The sequence below is a fragment of the Quercus lobata genome, chromosome 8, assembly GCF_001633185.2.
Source record: "Quercus lobata isolate SW786 chromosome 8, ValleyOak3.0 Primary Assembly, whole genome shotgun sequence".
Classification (NCBI taxonomy): Eukaryota; Viridiplantae; Streptophyta; class Magnoliopsida; order Fagales; family Fagaceae; genus Quercus; species Quercus lobata.
In genome coordinates, this window is record NC_044911.1 from 9,852,743 (window position 1) to 9,869,451 (window position 16,709).

General features: G+C 35.0%; 2 protein-coding genes across 2 annotated transcripts; both read left to right on the forward strand.

Moving 5' to 3' along the window:
* The first annotated feature begins 429 nt into the window (after positions 1-429).
* Positions 430-3,802, forward strand: LOC115954464 (3-ketoacyl-CoA synthase 11-like). The gene is made up of 2 exons (XM_031072320.1): positions 430-1,364; positions 2,836-3,802. The coding sequence occupies exons 1-2, from the start codon at positions 645-647 to the stop codon at positions 3,619-3,621; spliced, it is 1,506 nt and encodes a 501-aa protein (XP_030928180.1). The 5' UTR covers positions 430-644; the 3' UTR covers positions 3,622-3,802.
* Positions 3,803-8,730: 4,928 nt separating this feature from the next.
* Positions 8,731-10,260, forward strand: LOC115956069 (heterodimeric geranylgeranyl pyrophosphate synthase small subunit, chloroplastic-like). The gene has a single exon (XM_031074529.1). It carries the CDS (start codon positions 9,077-9,079, stop codon positions 9,980-9,982), a length of 906 nt encoding a protein of 301 aa, XP_030930389.1. The 5' UTR covers positions 8,731-9,076; the 3' UTR covers positions 9,983-10,260.
* Positions 10,261-16,709: the final 6,449 nt, after the last annotated feature.

Below are 16,709 nucleotides of genomic sequence, written 5' to 3' on the forward strand. Positions count from 1 at the left end.
TGATTTGTTAGTTACAAGATTTTAAGTGAAAACTCTCACTGACCCATGAAGTCGTTCGACACACCTCGTGCTGAGAAGTCGTATTCTTTTTCCCATGCTCTAACTCGTCTTTCAATTGAAAACTCTCATTGACCTAGGAATACGTTGGACACACTTGTGTTGAGAAGCCCCATTCTTTTGTGAAAATAGGGTATTAATGAGCATGTGATTGGGTGCGGCTGGCAGTCCCAATTCCTTAATATTTTTGGCTGTTTTTAACTATTTGCAGAGGGAGATCTGCTGAGACAATTCCTTTAATACAGCACATTGATATATACTCTAAAATTTATTGCATCTTTTAACGTTATTCTTGTTATTAGATGGGCGTGTTACGCGCTATTTAATGATTATAAAGGCTCCCACATTACTCCAACCGCGTCCTGAACACTACACATTTCCATCTAAGTTTGCATATATCACTCTCTTGCTCTTTTCTCCTAAACCATTTTACAAATCTGAAGCAATTCTTCTAAACCTAAGAACTGCTTGGTTCTTCGAGTAATTTCTAATTTTGCAAATTAAGTAGTGTCTAAGAGTTTCATTTCTAGGCCACTGAACCCACAAAAACGAAGAGAGATTTGGTCAGTTTGCGTTTGTGTTAAACAATGGAGTGTGAGAAGAAACAAAACCAATACAAGAAACCAAATTCTATTATACTTAAGTACGTGAAGTTTGGTTATCACTACTTAATCTTTAATGCCATGTATCTCTTACTTGTGCCACTCAGTACCATAGCTTTGACTCATCTTTCTATGGATGATTTGGTCCATTTCTCCAACCACACTATGCTCAATCTTGTAGCTGTGACTTTATGCATCGTGATTGTAGTTATCCTAGCAACCCTTTACTTGATGAGTCGTCCAAGAAAAGTTTATTTAGTAAATTTTTCTTGTTACAAGCCCGACCAAACTCTAATGTGTAGCAAAGAAACTTTCATGAAAGCGACTAAGCTTACTGGGAGTTTCACGGATGAAAGTTTGGCGTTTCAAAAGAAGATTTTGGAGAGGTCAGGGTATGGTCAAAAAACATATATAGCCAAAACATTGTTGGAGGTCCCAATCAACATGAGCTTCGATGAAGCAAGGAAGGAGGCAGGGATGGTGATGTTTGGAGTGATCGATGAGTTATTGGCGAAAACCGGAGTGAAGACAAAGGATATAGGGATTCTTGTTGTGAATTGCAGTTTGTTCAATCCAACACCATCATTGTCATCCATGGTTGTTAACAGGTACAAGCTTAGAGGGAACATTTTGAGCTATAATCTTGGTGGAATGGGCTGCAGTGCTGGACTAATTTCTATAGATCTTGCCAAACGCTTGCTACAGGTATATACAATTATACATACCATATACAACTGCACAATTTTTCATTTTTTTTCTCAAATATATACATATTATTTGCACGTGTTTTATGCAAAAATTTTTAATTTTATTTCTTATTCATATCCTTAATATCACATCCAGTTCTATTCACATCTATGATTTTAATTTAGAAACAATAACACGGTTAAAAAAAATATAAAAATGCATACAAGGGGTCTGTAAATAATAATTTCTTCTTTATTTAAGTCTATAATATAAACAAAAGTTATGATCATTATGTACTTTTGTATATTATTCTTAACACATTTGTAGTATTTATTTTTAGATAGACACATATGTAGTATTATTTAGACAGAAAAACTGAAGTATGCAATTATTATACATTTATACAGCACTTATATATGTGTGTTTCTCAAAAAAAAAAAAAAATTTACTTTGTGTTGTCAAGTCATCCCATATCGGTAGGGTGTGATATTGAGAATGGGTTTATCACTTGTTTCGCAATACTAACTGCCGCATACAGTTTTGGCGTTGGTGTATGAATATATTCCTTTTATCTTATCTACCTTCTCCTATATGTGTGTGTTTCTATAATAAATAAATAAATAAAAAAAAAAACTTTAGTTGAGATCTGAGAACTTACTACAACTAGGCTTTTTACCATACAGTTTTACTTATCACAGGTCTAGGGGTACAGCCAATGCCAAGTGGTAAGCAAGTTACATGTTTTTATTGAGGATACATTAATATTAACTCTGTAGACAATGTTATAAACATTTTTCTTATTTGTTTTAATGATACTTAATCCCATTCGGTTATTATTTTTAATCAATTTTTATTTATTTTCCTTATATAATACAACTAGTGTGGTTAATAAACACTAATTTTAATTGAGAATTAATTTAATTTGATATTTTGACTCAATTTGTAATGGCATGTAAAACATCTTAACAAATATTATGATATATATGAAAACCATATTAAGATGCTCTCTACTTGAAATTACTCTATTTCATGATTTATATTAAAATTTTAAAATCTAGTAGTGTATCTAGTATAACATTAATTAAAATTTTAATAATGTAACACTATGTAATGTCAAATTCAGAAATAAAATATCTACCTCGAATGACGGAGTGCCATTAATAAAATTAGAGGGGAGTTCCTCTCTTCACCCAGCCAAAAAAAAAAAAGGGGGAGTTCCTCTCTTCCATTATTACTCATTTATTACACATTGAATTAATTACACAAACAAATACTTTTGTATGTGTCTCACCTATCATTCTCCAAGCTAAAATGCCGCCCAAAAAATGAGAAAGCATGGAGACCATGTTGGTCAATAATAGAGAAAGACCGAATCTAATATTTATTATTTCATTTTCACACACACATATATGAAATACTAACACCTTTATGTGTGTGGAAACGTTGTGAAATATATTAAAGTTTTATTTAACCCTTTTCTTCACAACAGGGACAATCCAACACCTACGCCTTAGTGGTGAGCTTGGAAATCTTGACTTGCCAGTATTACCGAGGCAACAACTACTCAATGCTCATCACAAATTGTCTTTTCCGCATGGGTGGAGCTGCAATTCTCTTATCAAACCGACCCTCTGATCGTCGTTGTTCTAAGTATCAACTCACTCACACTTTACGTACTCACAAGGGTGCAGATGATAAGTGTCATAATTGTGTCTACCAAAAAGAAGATGAAAACAAAAAAGTTGGCCTTTTACTCTCTAAAGACCTATTGGTTGTGGCTGGTGAAGCTCTTAAAACCAACATCACAACATTAGGGCCAATGGTCTTGCCTGTGTCTGAACAACTTCTATTTGTCATGAATTTAATCAGAAGAAAGATATTTCAAATGAAGATAAAACCATATGTCCCAGACTTTAAGTTGGCATTCGAGCATTTTTGCTTACATGCGGGAGGAAGGGGTGTATTAGATGAGTTAGAGAAGAACCTTGGGCTCACTAAATGGCACATGGAACCCTCAAGGATGACTCTATATAGGTTTGGGAACACTTCTAGTAGTTCTCTGTGGTATGAATTGGCTTATTCCGAAGCCAAGGGAAGGATTAAGAAAGGCAATAGGGTATGGCAAATTGGGTTCGGATCAGGATTCAAGTGTAACAGTGCTGTGTGGCAGGCATTACGAACCATTGATCCAGCTAAAGAGAAGAGTAATGTTTGGATGAATGAGATTCATGAGTACCCTGTTGACGTGCCTCAAGTGGCAACCATTGCTACTTAAACTTCTCCTCCTAGGAAGAATTGCTATAATTTGCATGTATCTCTGTTGTGTTCGTCTTCTTTTTTTATAATTTGTCTGGCTACATGTGTGTTTTATATCTATATATCATAAAGAATAATGTATACGTATTTAGGCTCTATGTGCTACAATTAAAATTGTCATACAGTTGTTCTTGATTGGATGTGCTAATTTCACGTATACATCAACTAATTAATTTGGTTTTTGAAGAGAAAAGGTACATATTAGAGAATTAATTAATAACAAGGGAGGAAGAGAGATAGCAGGTGATTTGGTGGGCTGTTGGGACCAAACTCTTCTTCTTCTTTTTTAGAACTGTTGGACCAAAGGTAATACTCTTAAAAAATTTAATTTTAATAAGAATACTCATAAAAATAAATAAAGAAATAAAAATAAAAGTTAAACGCTATTGGTGCTGGGGGGGGCGCCATGCATGCCCTCCCCCCCAGTCCAAAGGTAGCTATGTGCCTTAACTTGCAGCTATATATTGTTACTCCAATCTTATGTATATATGTGTCTTATGTGTACAACATAAATAATAAGTATTTACTATCATTATAGCGCTATCATGTGCTACATATATTATTATTAGGGTGAAATTTACGGTACAGTTTTTTAGTTTCATAGATTAAGCTTTTTAATTAAATTTAAATATAAAATTATATTGAATTTAATTACTTTAAAAAAAATATAATACTGTTTGTGTTTTATTAGTTAATGCATGAATTTGATTAAGGATTTATTATCTCCTCTTAATTTATTTATTTATTTATATCCCTTTGTGTTAATTTCAATTTGGGAGAAGCCCCACTGCCCATTCGTTGGTTTCATTTTTTTTTTTTTCTGAATTGGCCATAGGGTTTTAGAATTAACTGAACACCATATGAAAGAGATCTACGAAATATTAGTAAGCACAAAAGGCTTGGCATCACTTATTTTATTCTATTGTTAATTTACATGTTAACTTTGTCTTTACCTCTAGGCTGTAGCCAAACGCAAGAAAACGTGAGAGATGCGTCTAAACCCCTACAAAGATTTAACTACCAATTTTAATAGATTAATTCAATTATCAATAGGGTAGTTAATTATAAACACACGCACACAAACTGTCTATATCTCTAGGATCGCTGATGAAGCAGCCTTGAGCAAAAAAAAATACTGTATAGACTCTATACCGCTAGGACTGTTGGAAGCCGAAGCTAAGGCCATGGAGGAGGGCGTAAGTTTTTCTTGGGACGTTGGAGTAAGAGATGTAATTTTTTGAAGGTGGTTCAAAATTAGTGGCTGATGCTGTGACAGGTTCAAACAGCCCATCAATTGCCATTGATAACCTCATTTCCTGGATAATTAAAAGCTACAAGGTTTTAGATCAGTGCATATTTTACATATAAAGAGTCATGAGAATCAATCAGCACACATCTTGACTTAACAGGTCAAGGGAATTGACAGTTTTGTAACTTAGATAGAGAATATGATTGAGTCAATTGTGGCTCAAGATGTATTGAATTTATCTTGTTCTCAATAAAGTTGCATCAAAAATAAAGTATTAGACACACTCAAAGACAAGCATATGTTCACAAAATGAAAACCCAAATGGTAAAAACACTCTAGGTCAAACCCAACTCAACAAGTCCACTATAGAATATTGTTATGGTACATATGAAATTCACACGACTCCCATACATATAGTTAGACTAAGTAACAAAACTCTTTAAGTTACCGTTAAGGTGTTAACAACTGCAGACTCTTGCCTTGTGCTTTCTAAGTTACTCGTTGCCATCCATTCATTTTGAGATAAGTCTATTAAATTTTATAACACCATTTATATTTAAATAAATATTGACTATCATTATATTTATATTTCTTTAAATTATTGATACTGGTCTTGTGCTACATAGGATATTGTCCTATCCATTCATTTTGAGATAAATTTATTAAATTTTAATCATTTTATAACATTATTTACATTTAAATAAATGTTGACTGTCACTATATTTATATTTATTTAAGTTATGGATACTGTAACAAAATCAAATCCATTCATTTTAAAATGGATTAATGAAATTTTCGGAACTCTATATTTTAATTGTCCTAAAAAATCTATAAGATCCAAATCCTATCCTAAGCCATGCCTTGATTAGTATCATCAAGTTTTCAACCCTATTAGGTCTCGGCTCTCCAATGTGGGTCTCGGCTCTACACAAGGCCCAAAACCCATATCAATAATATTGGTCTCAAAACAGGCTCTTGTTTACATTCCAATGAAAATGACACTACTACATTTTTTATCTCGTTATGTATTACATGGTTCATGGCCTACCCATCCTTTTTAACATTCTTAATCTTTTATGGGCTCAGTATCATCAAGGAGTTGACCTTTTGGGCCCCGTCTCTCCAGAGTCTAAAAAAATGGAAAATAGGAAGTTTTGGATCTCCACGAGGCCCAATCCATATCTATAATTTTGTTCCTAAAATGGGCCCTCGTAAATATTTCCAAGAAAATGGTATTACTTTTTTCTTTTTCTTTTTTTTTTTCTTTTTCTTTTTTTTAAGAAAGTTATTACTTCATTAATTCATCTTCTCTTGTGTTACATGAGATTGGGCTGTGTCTCCCCAGCGTTCAAAAAAAAAATTTAATTTGGTGTTCACTCTATTATGATTGCTTTTATCATTAGACTAAGATATCAATCAGTTTTTACTGTAAGTGAGATTCAAACCTCAAATCTCTTATTCGACAGCAAAAAATTTTACGAATTGAGTAAACTGAAACTCTCTATAAACTTTGAAGTTTTGTTTGTAAGCATATAATTCTTATTCAAAACACTTCTGTTTGTAAGCTTATAATTACAAATAATATAAAATGATTAGGGAGGTTTTGAAACAAACATTTAATTTGTTACAGTGTCAATCACTCAATTTCCCACAACTTAGGAAACTCTAGAAACACACCCAAGATTGAGATCCGGGCACCACGCAGTGTGCAATAGCTTGGATCCAAATCCATAGACTCAATCTCTCACCACTTAGGAAATTTTTAGATATTCATCAACAACAACAAAAAAATTAGAACTTTAAGTTAAAATTGAAGTACACTTCTGTAAACGATGGAACTTAAATTTTTTTAATTAAATTCAAACATGATCTGTAAAGCTTTTAATGACCAATACAACATGAAAGACGTTATCTTCTTTTAAAGACAATTTTTTAGAACTTTGTGATGCCCAAAACCCACTTCTATAAAATTAAGGGTTTATTTGGTAAGAGTATTTAAATATAGTTTTTTTGTTTTGCAATCCATAAAATAATGAGTCGCACACTTGAATTTATTATTTAACTAAGATTTTCTAAATACAAGTTTCAAAAAACTATATCCTGTTTTCTTGGTTTAGAACAGAATTTTGAAAATAGCTAAGAGGGTGCTATCAGGATATAGAAAATGTTTTTAATGACATAGTTGTAAATAAATTGAAAACAATGAACCCCACATATTTGACCAAACTCGTTTATCTTTATCACAAAAAGAATTTTCACCCTTCAAATTTGAAATTTATCATTATAAAAAAAAAAAAGTGCATGATGAACTCTATTCCCTTATCATTATCCACACAAAAAAAGTAATCTACAAATTCTACATATTACTTTTTGTAAATATTTTTAAAAAAAATCTAAAAAAATAGAAATGATTTCCCAAACAATTATTTTTTGTTTTTAATATTTTGAAAATTGTTCTTAAAAGTAGGAGCTAAACATGTAAAATATAAAAATTATTATCTGAAAACTAGTTTCAAATTCAATTTTTAAAAAATTATTTTTATATTGTTTTAAAAACAAAAACTAAAATCCCCCTGCCAATCATGTCTTTAAATTTAAGTATATTTCTGTAAATGGTGTAACTTAAATTCTTTTTATAAAATTCAAACATGTGCTTCCCATCAGAAAGAAAAAAGTTCAAATATGTGCAGTAATGACCAATACAACATGAAAAGGTGTTAAACACGATGGTACAATACCACGTAATTGAATTTCATTTGAGAACTTTTTTTCATAATCTCGAGTCCTGAAACATAGGCAAATGAGAAGTGACATTGACACCTGAGTGACTGCCAAGAACAAGAAATTCAAGTCTGGTATGAATAATATACTATTTTTTTGTATAGAAAACTGAGAATATATTTGCTGCGTATCAATTATCATTCTCGCATGAGTAACATATGCTTGGCTACATTTTCATGTGGACACAAAATGAGTACCATAAGTTTCGCATTTCTAACCTATAAAGACTTCTGTGGACAAAATTTGGCATGTTTGGTGAGTGAGTTCAAACTCACATTTTAAACAACATTATACATTTTTTTACATATTTTTTTATCCATACGTATTTCAAAAAACTCCAAACAATAATTCTCAAACTATTCTACCAAATACACTCGGAACTCCAACTAGTAAAGTTACTTCACAAGTACGCCAAACGAAACCAACAGCAATAGCTACCAAACAAAGATATGTGTAAAATAAATTGATGCGTAGGCAGAGCACCTCCACCACCATCCTTGTATTTCAACTTTCTCTCATCTACCAAACCCATTCCAAGAAAAAATTAATCTAAAAAAGAGAAGTAGTTTTCTAAATAATTATTTTTTGTTTTTAATATTTTGAAAATTATTCTTAAAAGTAGGAACTAAACATGTAAAATATAAAAATTACTATCTGAAAACTAATTTCAAATTCAATTTTTTAATAATTGTTTTTATATTGTTTTAAAAATAAAAACTAAAATCCTCCTATCAATTAACCCTAAAATTTAAGTGCGTTTCTTTAAATGATGTAACTTAAAATTTTCTAATTAAATTCAAACTCGTGCTTCCCATCTTTAAGATGTTATCCTCTCTTAAAGACAATACCACGTAATTGAATTTAATTTGAGAACTTCTTTTCATAGTCTCGAGTCCTCAAACATAGGCAAAGGAGAAGTGACAATGACACCTGAGTGACTGCCAAGAAGGCAAGAACAAGAAAGTCAAGCCTAGTGTGAATAATATACTATTTTTTTGGATAGAAAACTGAGAATAATATTTGTTGCGTACCGATTATCATTCTCGCATGGGTAACACATGCATTGCATTAACTAAACTACATTTTCATGGGGACACAAAATGAGTACCATATGTTTCGCATTTCTAACCTATAAAGACTTGTGGACAAAATTATTTTCATGGGCTCCAGCCAGTAAAGTTCCTTCACGAGTGCACCAAACAAAACCAATAGCAATAGCTACCAAACAAAGATACGGATATAATAAATTGATATGTAGGCAGAGCACCTCCACCACCATCCTTGTATTTTAACTTTCTCTCATCCACCAAACCCATTCCAAGAAGAATCAGCTTCACTTCAACATCAACTATTTGTATCTTCTTTCTCTATCCTCCTCAATTCTATGGCTAGAGCTTTCCTCCACCTTAATGGAAATCAAACATTCCATATTCTCTCCAGATCTAGTGTTACCCGGGCATCCTTACCACATAGGTCTATGATGGTCACCATGTCCCAAAATCAATCCTATTGGGCCTCCATAAATGCCGAAATTGAAGCCCATCTCAAGCAAGCCATTCCACTACGGCCTCCACTTCAAGTCTTTGAGCCCATGCACCATTTGGTTTTTGCAGCCCCACAAAACCCTGCCCCGGCCTTGTGTATTGCCGCATGTGAACTCGTTGGCGGACACCGAGACCAAGCCATGGCGGCGGCTTCCACACTCCACCTGATGCAGGCGGCTTCGTTCACTCACGAGCAACTTCCGCTAACTGACAGGCCCAGGCCCAAGTCCAGGCCCACGATCCACCACGCCTACGGCCCAAACATAGAGCTTCTCTTGGGGGATGGCATGTTACCATTTGGGTTTGAGTTGTTAGCTAGATCCGATGACCCGGCCCAAAACAACTCGGACCAAATTTTGCGGGTGACAATTGAAATTGCACGTGCCATAGGCTCACAAGGTATGGTAGAGGGACAATACTATGAATTGGAATGCCCTCAATCGGAGGGGGAGGAATTATGTGACATAGGGTGGATTGAGCAAGTGTGCAAGAAAAAGGAAGGTGAGTTGCACGCGTGTGGGGCTGCGTGTGGGGCAATACTAGGAGGGGGAAGTGAGGAGGAAATAGAGAAGCTAAGAAGGTTTGGTCTCTATGTTGGAACCATTCAAGGAATGTTACATGGGGCTGGAAAATTAGAAAAGGGATTAATGAAAGTGGTGGAAGAATTCAGAAATTTGGCACTCAAGGAATTGGAGGAATTCAAGGGAGGAAAGGTTGAGGCAATTTCTAGCTTTGTTAATGTTTAAAGGCCTTTGAATCTTGATGTGATTGTTTCACTAAAGTTGGCCACTCAAGTTCTTTGCCATAATAATGCTTCCCGACATTTTTTTTTTTTTTTTTTTTATCAATGCTTCCCGACAAATTAAAAGGTCTTTGAATCTTGACGTTGATGTTTGAAGTGAGGAGCGAAGGGGAGTAAAGACAAAGCAGCACATGTGACAGTCGTCCATAAAGGCTTTTTATATGTCCGGTGGTGAGCTTATAATTATGAAATATGAAATATCTATCCTTTCTATTCTTCCAAGAAGTTGATGTGATTGGTCTCTCTCTCTCTCTCTCTCTCTCTCTCTCTCTCTCTCTCTCTCTCTCTTAAGAACTCGTACTTGCTATTTATAAGATCAAAATTGAAAATTAACATTGTTTCTCAAACAATATAATTAATAGGCACTGTTTTCAAACTACATTTTTTACTAACATCTCGAGTTTAAAAGACTCGATTTAGAACCTATAAATCGAGTCTCAAAGGCTTGAATTCCATGGTCTAATCACGTCTGATGTGACATTTTTTCCACGTGGTGACCACCTGAAAATCGAGTCTCTAAAACTCAATTTATAAGCCCACTTAACCCTGCATATTCAGCTAAACTCCTCTAGCTCTTTCTAACCCCTGAATCTCTCAGGGCTGAAGTTCAAGCTTTACCATCTCTGATCCACATTACCACCACAGACGATGGTGATTTGGTTTCTCAATACTTTCTTGGCCTAGACCCTTTTCATACAACCTCGAACTTTCCATTTAAACCCAAGCCCTCTCTCTGATCTAAAGATGCAGAGCTTCCTTGCTCCTCCGAGACAAACAGCCAACATCACCACGAGGGTGGCTTCTCAATCTCTCTGCATGTCATCCAACTCCGAGCCATGACCCAAACCAAGCTCTAAACTCGAACCAAGGTGTCACTGAGTCTCTCTACTCTCAAACCCAACAACCACTCTCCGATCTACAAGCTAAGAGTGCCTTGAATGGTGCATGAACCACAAAAGGTGGATGTAGAGGCTGAAAGCCTGACGGGTCAACCACGATCTACAGCAGTGGTGGAGCGTGGACCTACACACAATGGCGCATGGACGCGGAGATAAGCACGTGAGCTAGTGTGTGCAAAACAGAGGGTATGTGTTACGTCCCTGTGTTTGTGTGCTCGATGTTGTGAGGCTTTGTGTATGAGAATGTGGTGGCGTGGGGGTTTGACATGGTCTGATGAGAAGGTGGGGGGTAGGGTGAGGGGAATGGGTTGTACATGAGAGAGCTGAAGTGTTAGGAGGCTGAATATGTAGGGCTAAGTGGGCTTATAAATCAAGTCTTAGAGACTCGATTTCCAGGTGGTCACCACGTGAAAAAAATGCCACATCAGACGTGATTAGACCATGGAAACCGAGTCTTTGAGACTCGATTTATACGCCCTAAATCAAGCCTTTTAAACTCGAGATGTTAGTAAAAAATATAATTTGAAAACAGTGACTACTAATTATATTGTTTGAGAAACAGTCTTAATTTCCAATTTTGGCCCTATTTGTAATCCTTTTTTCTTTTCTTTTTTTTTTTGATAACATGCCATTTGTGATCCTGCACATATATGATTATTTCAAGGCCATTAACAAAGATCAATAAGTGAAGTTAAAAATTCTATCAATAATAATAATAATAATAATTGAAGTTAAATTAGCCCCAAAAAAAAAAAAAAATCAATAAGTGACGATAAAAAGGTAGAGATCAAATTTTTGCTTACAATAAGTAAGAGTGCAAAGCTTTAAATCCAAACACTCATGTTCTTATAGAAAGAAATGAATAAAGCATGAAGTTCTTATGAGCTTATCTAAAAATTTGCTTAGAGCATTTTCATTAAAGATTGTAAAATTTTTTAGCATTTAACATTTAAAAAACTAACTTTATAACATTTAACACATCACTTTACAATTCAACCTACATCAAAATTTCTATTTTTTCTTTTTACCACTTTATTTAAATATTCTTTCTTTATTATTTTTTATTCATTTTTTTTCTTCCTCTCTCTTCCTTTGTCTCTCTCTTTCTCAACCCAACAGATCTAGAACCTTCTCCCTCTCTCTGATCTTCTGCTCTCAAACCCATGCTCCATGGCTGACCACCAAGCTCTTCTTCTAAACCTCCATGGCCAAAGGTTTTCAAGCTCATCACCTCCAACCACACACCACTGACGAAACCCAGCCAAAATCAAATCACAACCACCACCACAGCCAAAACCCAGCCAAAATCAAATCACAACAAAGACCTAGAAGCCCACCAAATCACAAATCAAACCAAACCCACCGAAATCAAAGCACAAAACCCACAAAACAACCAAAATCACAAAATGAAAACACTGAAAGTGAACCCGCTGATAAAAAAACATATATTGGTTTTGTTATTATATTTTAGAAGAAGAATCATCTTGTTGAACTAATTTTAGATCCAAATTAATCAAACACACACCACAAGCAAGACTGATAGACTGAAAGCAAAGCAAAAATAATGGTATTTCCCAGAAAAGTGCTTTCATAAAATAAAAAGGGCAAGAAAAATATAAAAATTATTTGCTTCATAATCTCAAATAAAATAAATAAAAAACCAAAAATCACACACCATAATCTAGTGAAGCGTTGTGAGCCACAGTTTCACCTAAGAGGATCGCCTGAGTTGTGAGAAAGAAAAAAGAAATGAAAGGAAGAAGAACAACAAAGTACAAAGTAAAAAAGAAGAAAATAAAAATGGTCAAAGAGGCAGAGGGAGAAAAAGACAAAGAGACCTGGAGAGAGAGAGTGCAAGAAAGAGAAAATAATAGTAAAAAAGAATGTAACAACCTGCTACAGTAAGGTGTTAATTGTAGCACCTTACTGTATCAAGTTGCTAAAACTTTTGAGATGTGACCCTTTTGATGTAGAGCATGTTTTTGTGTTTTGAGTTATAAAATAGCATTTTAGCACTTTTCACATCTTTAAGAGCATTCTCATTAAGGATGCTAAAAGTGCCATATGCTAAATTTTAGCACCAATACACCCAAAAACCAACTCCATCAAACATTTCAAATCTCAAAAATTTTGAGATACTGCTATAGTGAGATTGTATTAATACAACCTCATTGTAGCACAAATCCTAAACCAAAAATTATTTTTTTATTCCAACGGTAACTGTGCGTGTATTTGTTTTTTATTTTTCCCTTCTTTCTTCTCTCTCCTCTCTCACTTTCCTCTTCCTCTTTCCCATAGCTTCTCTGTTTCTCTCGGGTTCACGGTTTGAGCTCCTTCCCTCCAAGGTTTGTCAGTTAGGAACTTCAAAGCCCAAACGCCTTCGGAGTGTTGCCGCCAATATGGAGGTAAAGCTTGATGACAGGGTGATTTGATTTTATGGGTTGTAAATTTGTGATTTCAAATTGTGATCGGCATGGGTCTGGTTATGGGTTTGTGATCAGCGTGGGCATGGGTCTCAGGTTGTGGGATTGTGATTGGCATGGGCGTGGGTCTCTGGGTTGTGGGTTTATGACTTCGGATTGTGATTGGCGTGGGTCTTTGGGTTATGGGTCTGGGTCGTAGTGGGTTGTGGTGTAGTGGATCGGTGTGATGGGTTTGCTTTTGTGGAGGTTTACTGAGGTGGGTTTGTGTGTGTGTGTGTTTTGCTCACGCAGCGTGATCGGTTTGCCTCTCTGCCTTTCTTCTTTCTTCTCATCAATCTGGGTTTTATGATTGTAATGGTGGTTGATTTGTGATTTGGAAGAGGAAGGTAGTGGCTGGGCCCTTTTTTTTTTTTTTTTTTCTTCAGTGGTAGTGGTTGGGATGGATATGGGTTTGCTGGGTTGAGATGGAAGAGTGTGAGTTTGTTGGATAGATAGGTGGGTATGGGTGGTTGGTGTTTTTTTCCGGTGGTTGTGGATGGGGTGGGTATGGGTTTGCTGCTTTGAGATTGTCAAGTTTGCTGGGTTAAGAGTGACAGAGAGGAAGAGAGAGAAAGAAATATAGTTGAAGAATAAAGAAATAATAAAAAAAAGAATATGTAAATGAAATGGTAAAAAATATAAAATCTTTGATGTTGGGTGAATTGTAAAATGAGTTGTTAAAAGCTAAAATTTTGGGTTTTGGGGTGGTATATGCTAAAAATTTTACTCACCTTGATAAGAATGCTCTAATGTGAATGCTCTAAGAGAGGCAGCAGTGTATTTCCCATCTGAGATACTTCCAAAAATTCTATAGAAGACTATCCAATGACCATTTTCTTTCCTAATAAAGAAAGGGTTGTTAGACTGGACTGGCTTAACTGCTTGGTGAAGCGTCTCATATTTTGTAATCCATGATTCTGGAAAAAAGGGAAGTCATCTGGTCTCTTGTAAGTTGTGTTGGGACAAATGAACACATGGGGTCATTCCTAGATCAACTTGGATTAACAAGGCATCATTAGTTTGGGCCATATCTGGGACTGCCATATCAAAGGCATGATTTTGAAGCCTGTAAGCAAGCTGAAAGTGAAGTGTAGTTGCATATGTGTCTTGTACTTGAAAGCTCCTGTAATTTGAACTTGCACCTTGAGAGCATCACAAAAACGAGGGTCTTTGAGAGGCATATTGAAGTTTGGAAAGAGTGTAACAAAAACTATTCCCGCATTTAAAGTGTTCTGGACAGTTCCTATAACCACATTTTACTATGCTAGAGACTGTAGGGAGCTGCTTTCTTTCGTGGAAAGTTAGTGTTAATCTTACAACACCAAAATGAAAATGTGTGTATCTTTGTTTTTGCCATGGAATTACAAATTCTATAGGAAGAGTAAGGGTGATGAAATTTTCATTTTCACATGCTAGGATATTGAATTGATCGAACTTGGAACTTGGACATACTCTTTTACGGTAGAAGAATGAGAATGACCAATAAATTTTTTTTATGGATTTTTTGAATGAAGGTTGGGGTTTATTAAACACAGTGTAAGGATTTACAATGGGAAAGTTAGTAATAGGAATTTTACTTTTTTCGAATACATTAGAGATTTCATACGGGTAGTCTAATCTATTTGCAGTAGATGTACGGAGGGAAATGTCAAAAGAGGGTTTAGGGATATCAGTAATTGTAGAGGAAGAACTGGAAAATGTATCCCATCACAAAACATCCAAGATTTGGTCACAAAATTACTATAGGATCCATGATTGCTAAGTTCAATTCAAAAAGGGATATCCAAGTAGAAGGTATCTTTCACCCACTAGAAATTCATTGGCTCACTAACCTAGATGACTCCCTTCATTTACACATAGACACTACTTGGGCATGTTGTTAGAATGCTCTTACAAAGGCAGAATCCCTTAATACGAGAACCTTATCCAAAACAGGACCAAGCACTTTAGAAGCTTATAGACAATAGTGGCCACATGAAGACCCTTGGGAAATGCCAAATCCTTTCATTGGTCACAATGACCCCTATTATGCTAACCATGACCCAAAAGCTGACGTCGATGAAGAATGGTTCCAATGAAGAGACGAATGGGACTAAGTATGTTCAACAATTAAAAAAAAAAAAAAAAGGAGATCCTAGAAACATCCTGAAGCAGCTTCGTTCAAACTTATCCATGCATGTCAAACGTATTTACTACTCGCTGCAACAACCTTATCCAACAGATGCTTTGGCTCAGCCAAGCCCTTACCTCTTCAACCACTTGTCACTACAAACTAGAACCCCACCATCTCATGCATAATCAGACAAAACTCATTGTAAATTGTAGCTAAGTTAATTTGAAGTCTGACACTGGAGCTGCAACAACAATTCTCTATCCTAAGATTCTACCCACAAAATTTTGGTTGCCCCATAACCAAATTTTTTGTGCTGTAAATGGAGAAACATTCTTAATCACCTAGAGGAGTAAGCCTATCATTATCAAGATTTTCCCAACCCTCACCATAAGACAACCTTCAGAACTTCATTATCATTCCACTTCAAAGGAGATACTCACTATGATAATTGAATGATAGACGGAAGCATGAAAGAAAGAGCACACACAAAAATTTATGTGGTTCAGCCTATCGACTACGTCCATAGTAAGAAAGCCCATGATGGCTACATATTATATCAAGCATTTGTGTTATAATGAACCCAATGTAGAGTTTATACACTAGAATATATGAGTAACCCTAGGCTAACCATAGACAAATTAAGGTTAATATACTTGCTCTATAAGTACTTAAACCTACAATTATTTGACTTCTAATATTTCTAAATAACACTATGCGTCTATGATTATTTCAAGGACATTAACAAAGATCAATAAGTGAAGTTAAATTAGCCGACAAAGAAAAAACAACAAGATAAAAAAGTGGAGATCAAATTATTGCTTACAACAAGCTAGAGTGGAAAGTTTTTATATCCAACTACTCATGCTCTTAAAGAAAGAATTGGATAATACCACTACAAAAAACAAGGGCTATAGTGGCATTTTTCAAACGTCACTATAAGTCCTAAAAACACCACTACAGGTCCTAAAAACGCCACTATAGGTCCCTTTGGGTTATAGTGATGCCACAAAACTTCACTATTGTACCATAACTATAAACCTATAGTAGCATTTTACAAAAACACTACTATAGGTCAATACCCTATAGTGGTGTTTTTAAAATGCTGTTATGAATCCTTATATTATTTTTTTATTAAAAAATTGGCTATAGCAACGTCTCAAAACGCCACTATAGCCAATAACCACCAATAAAAGAAAA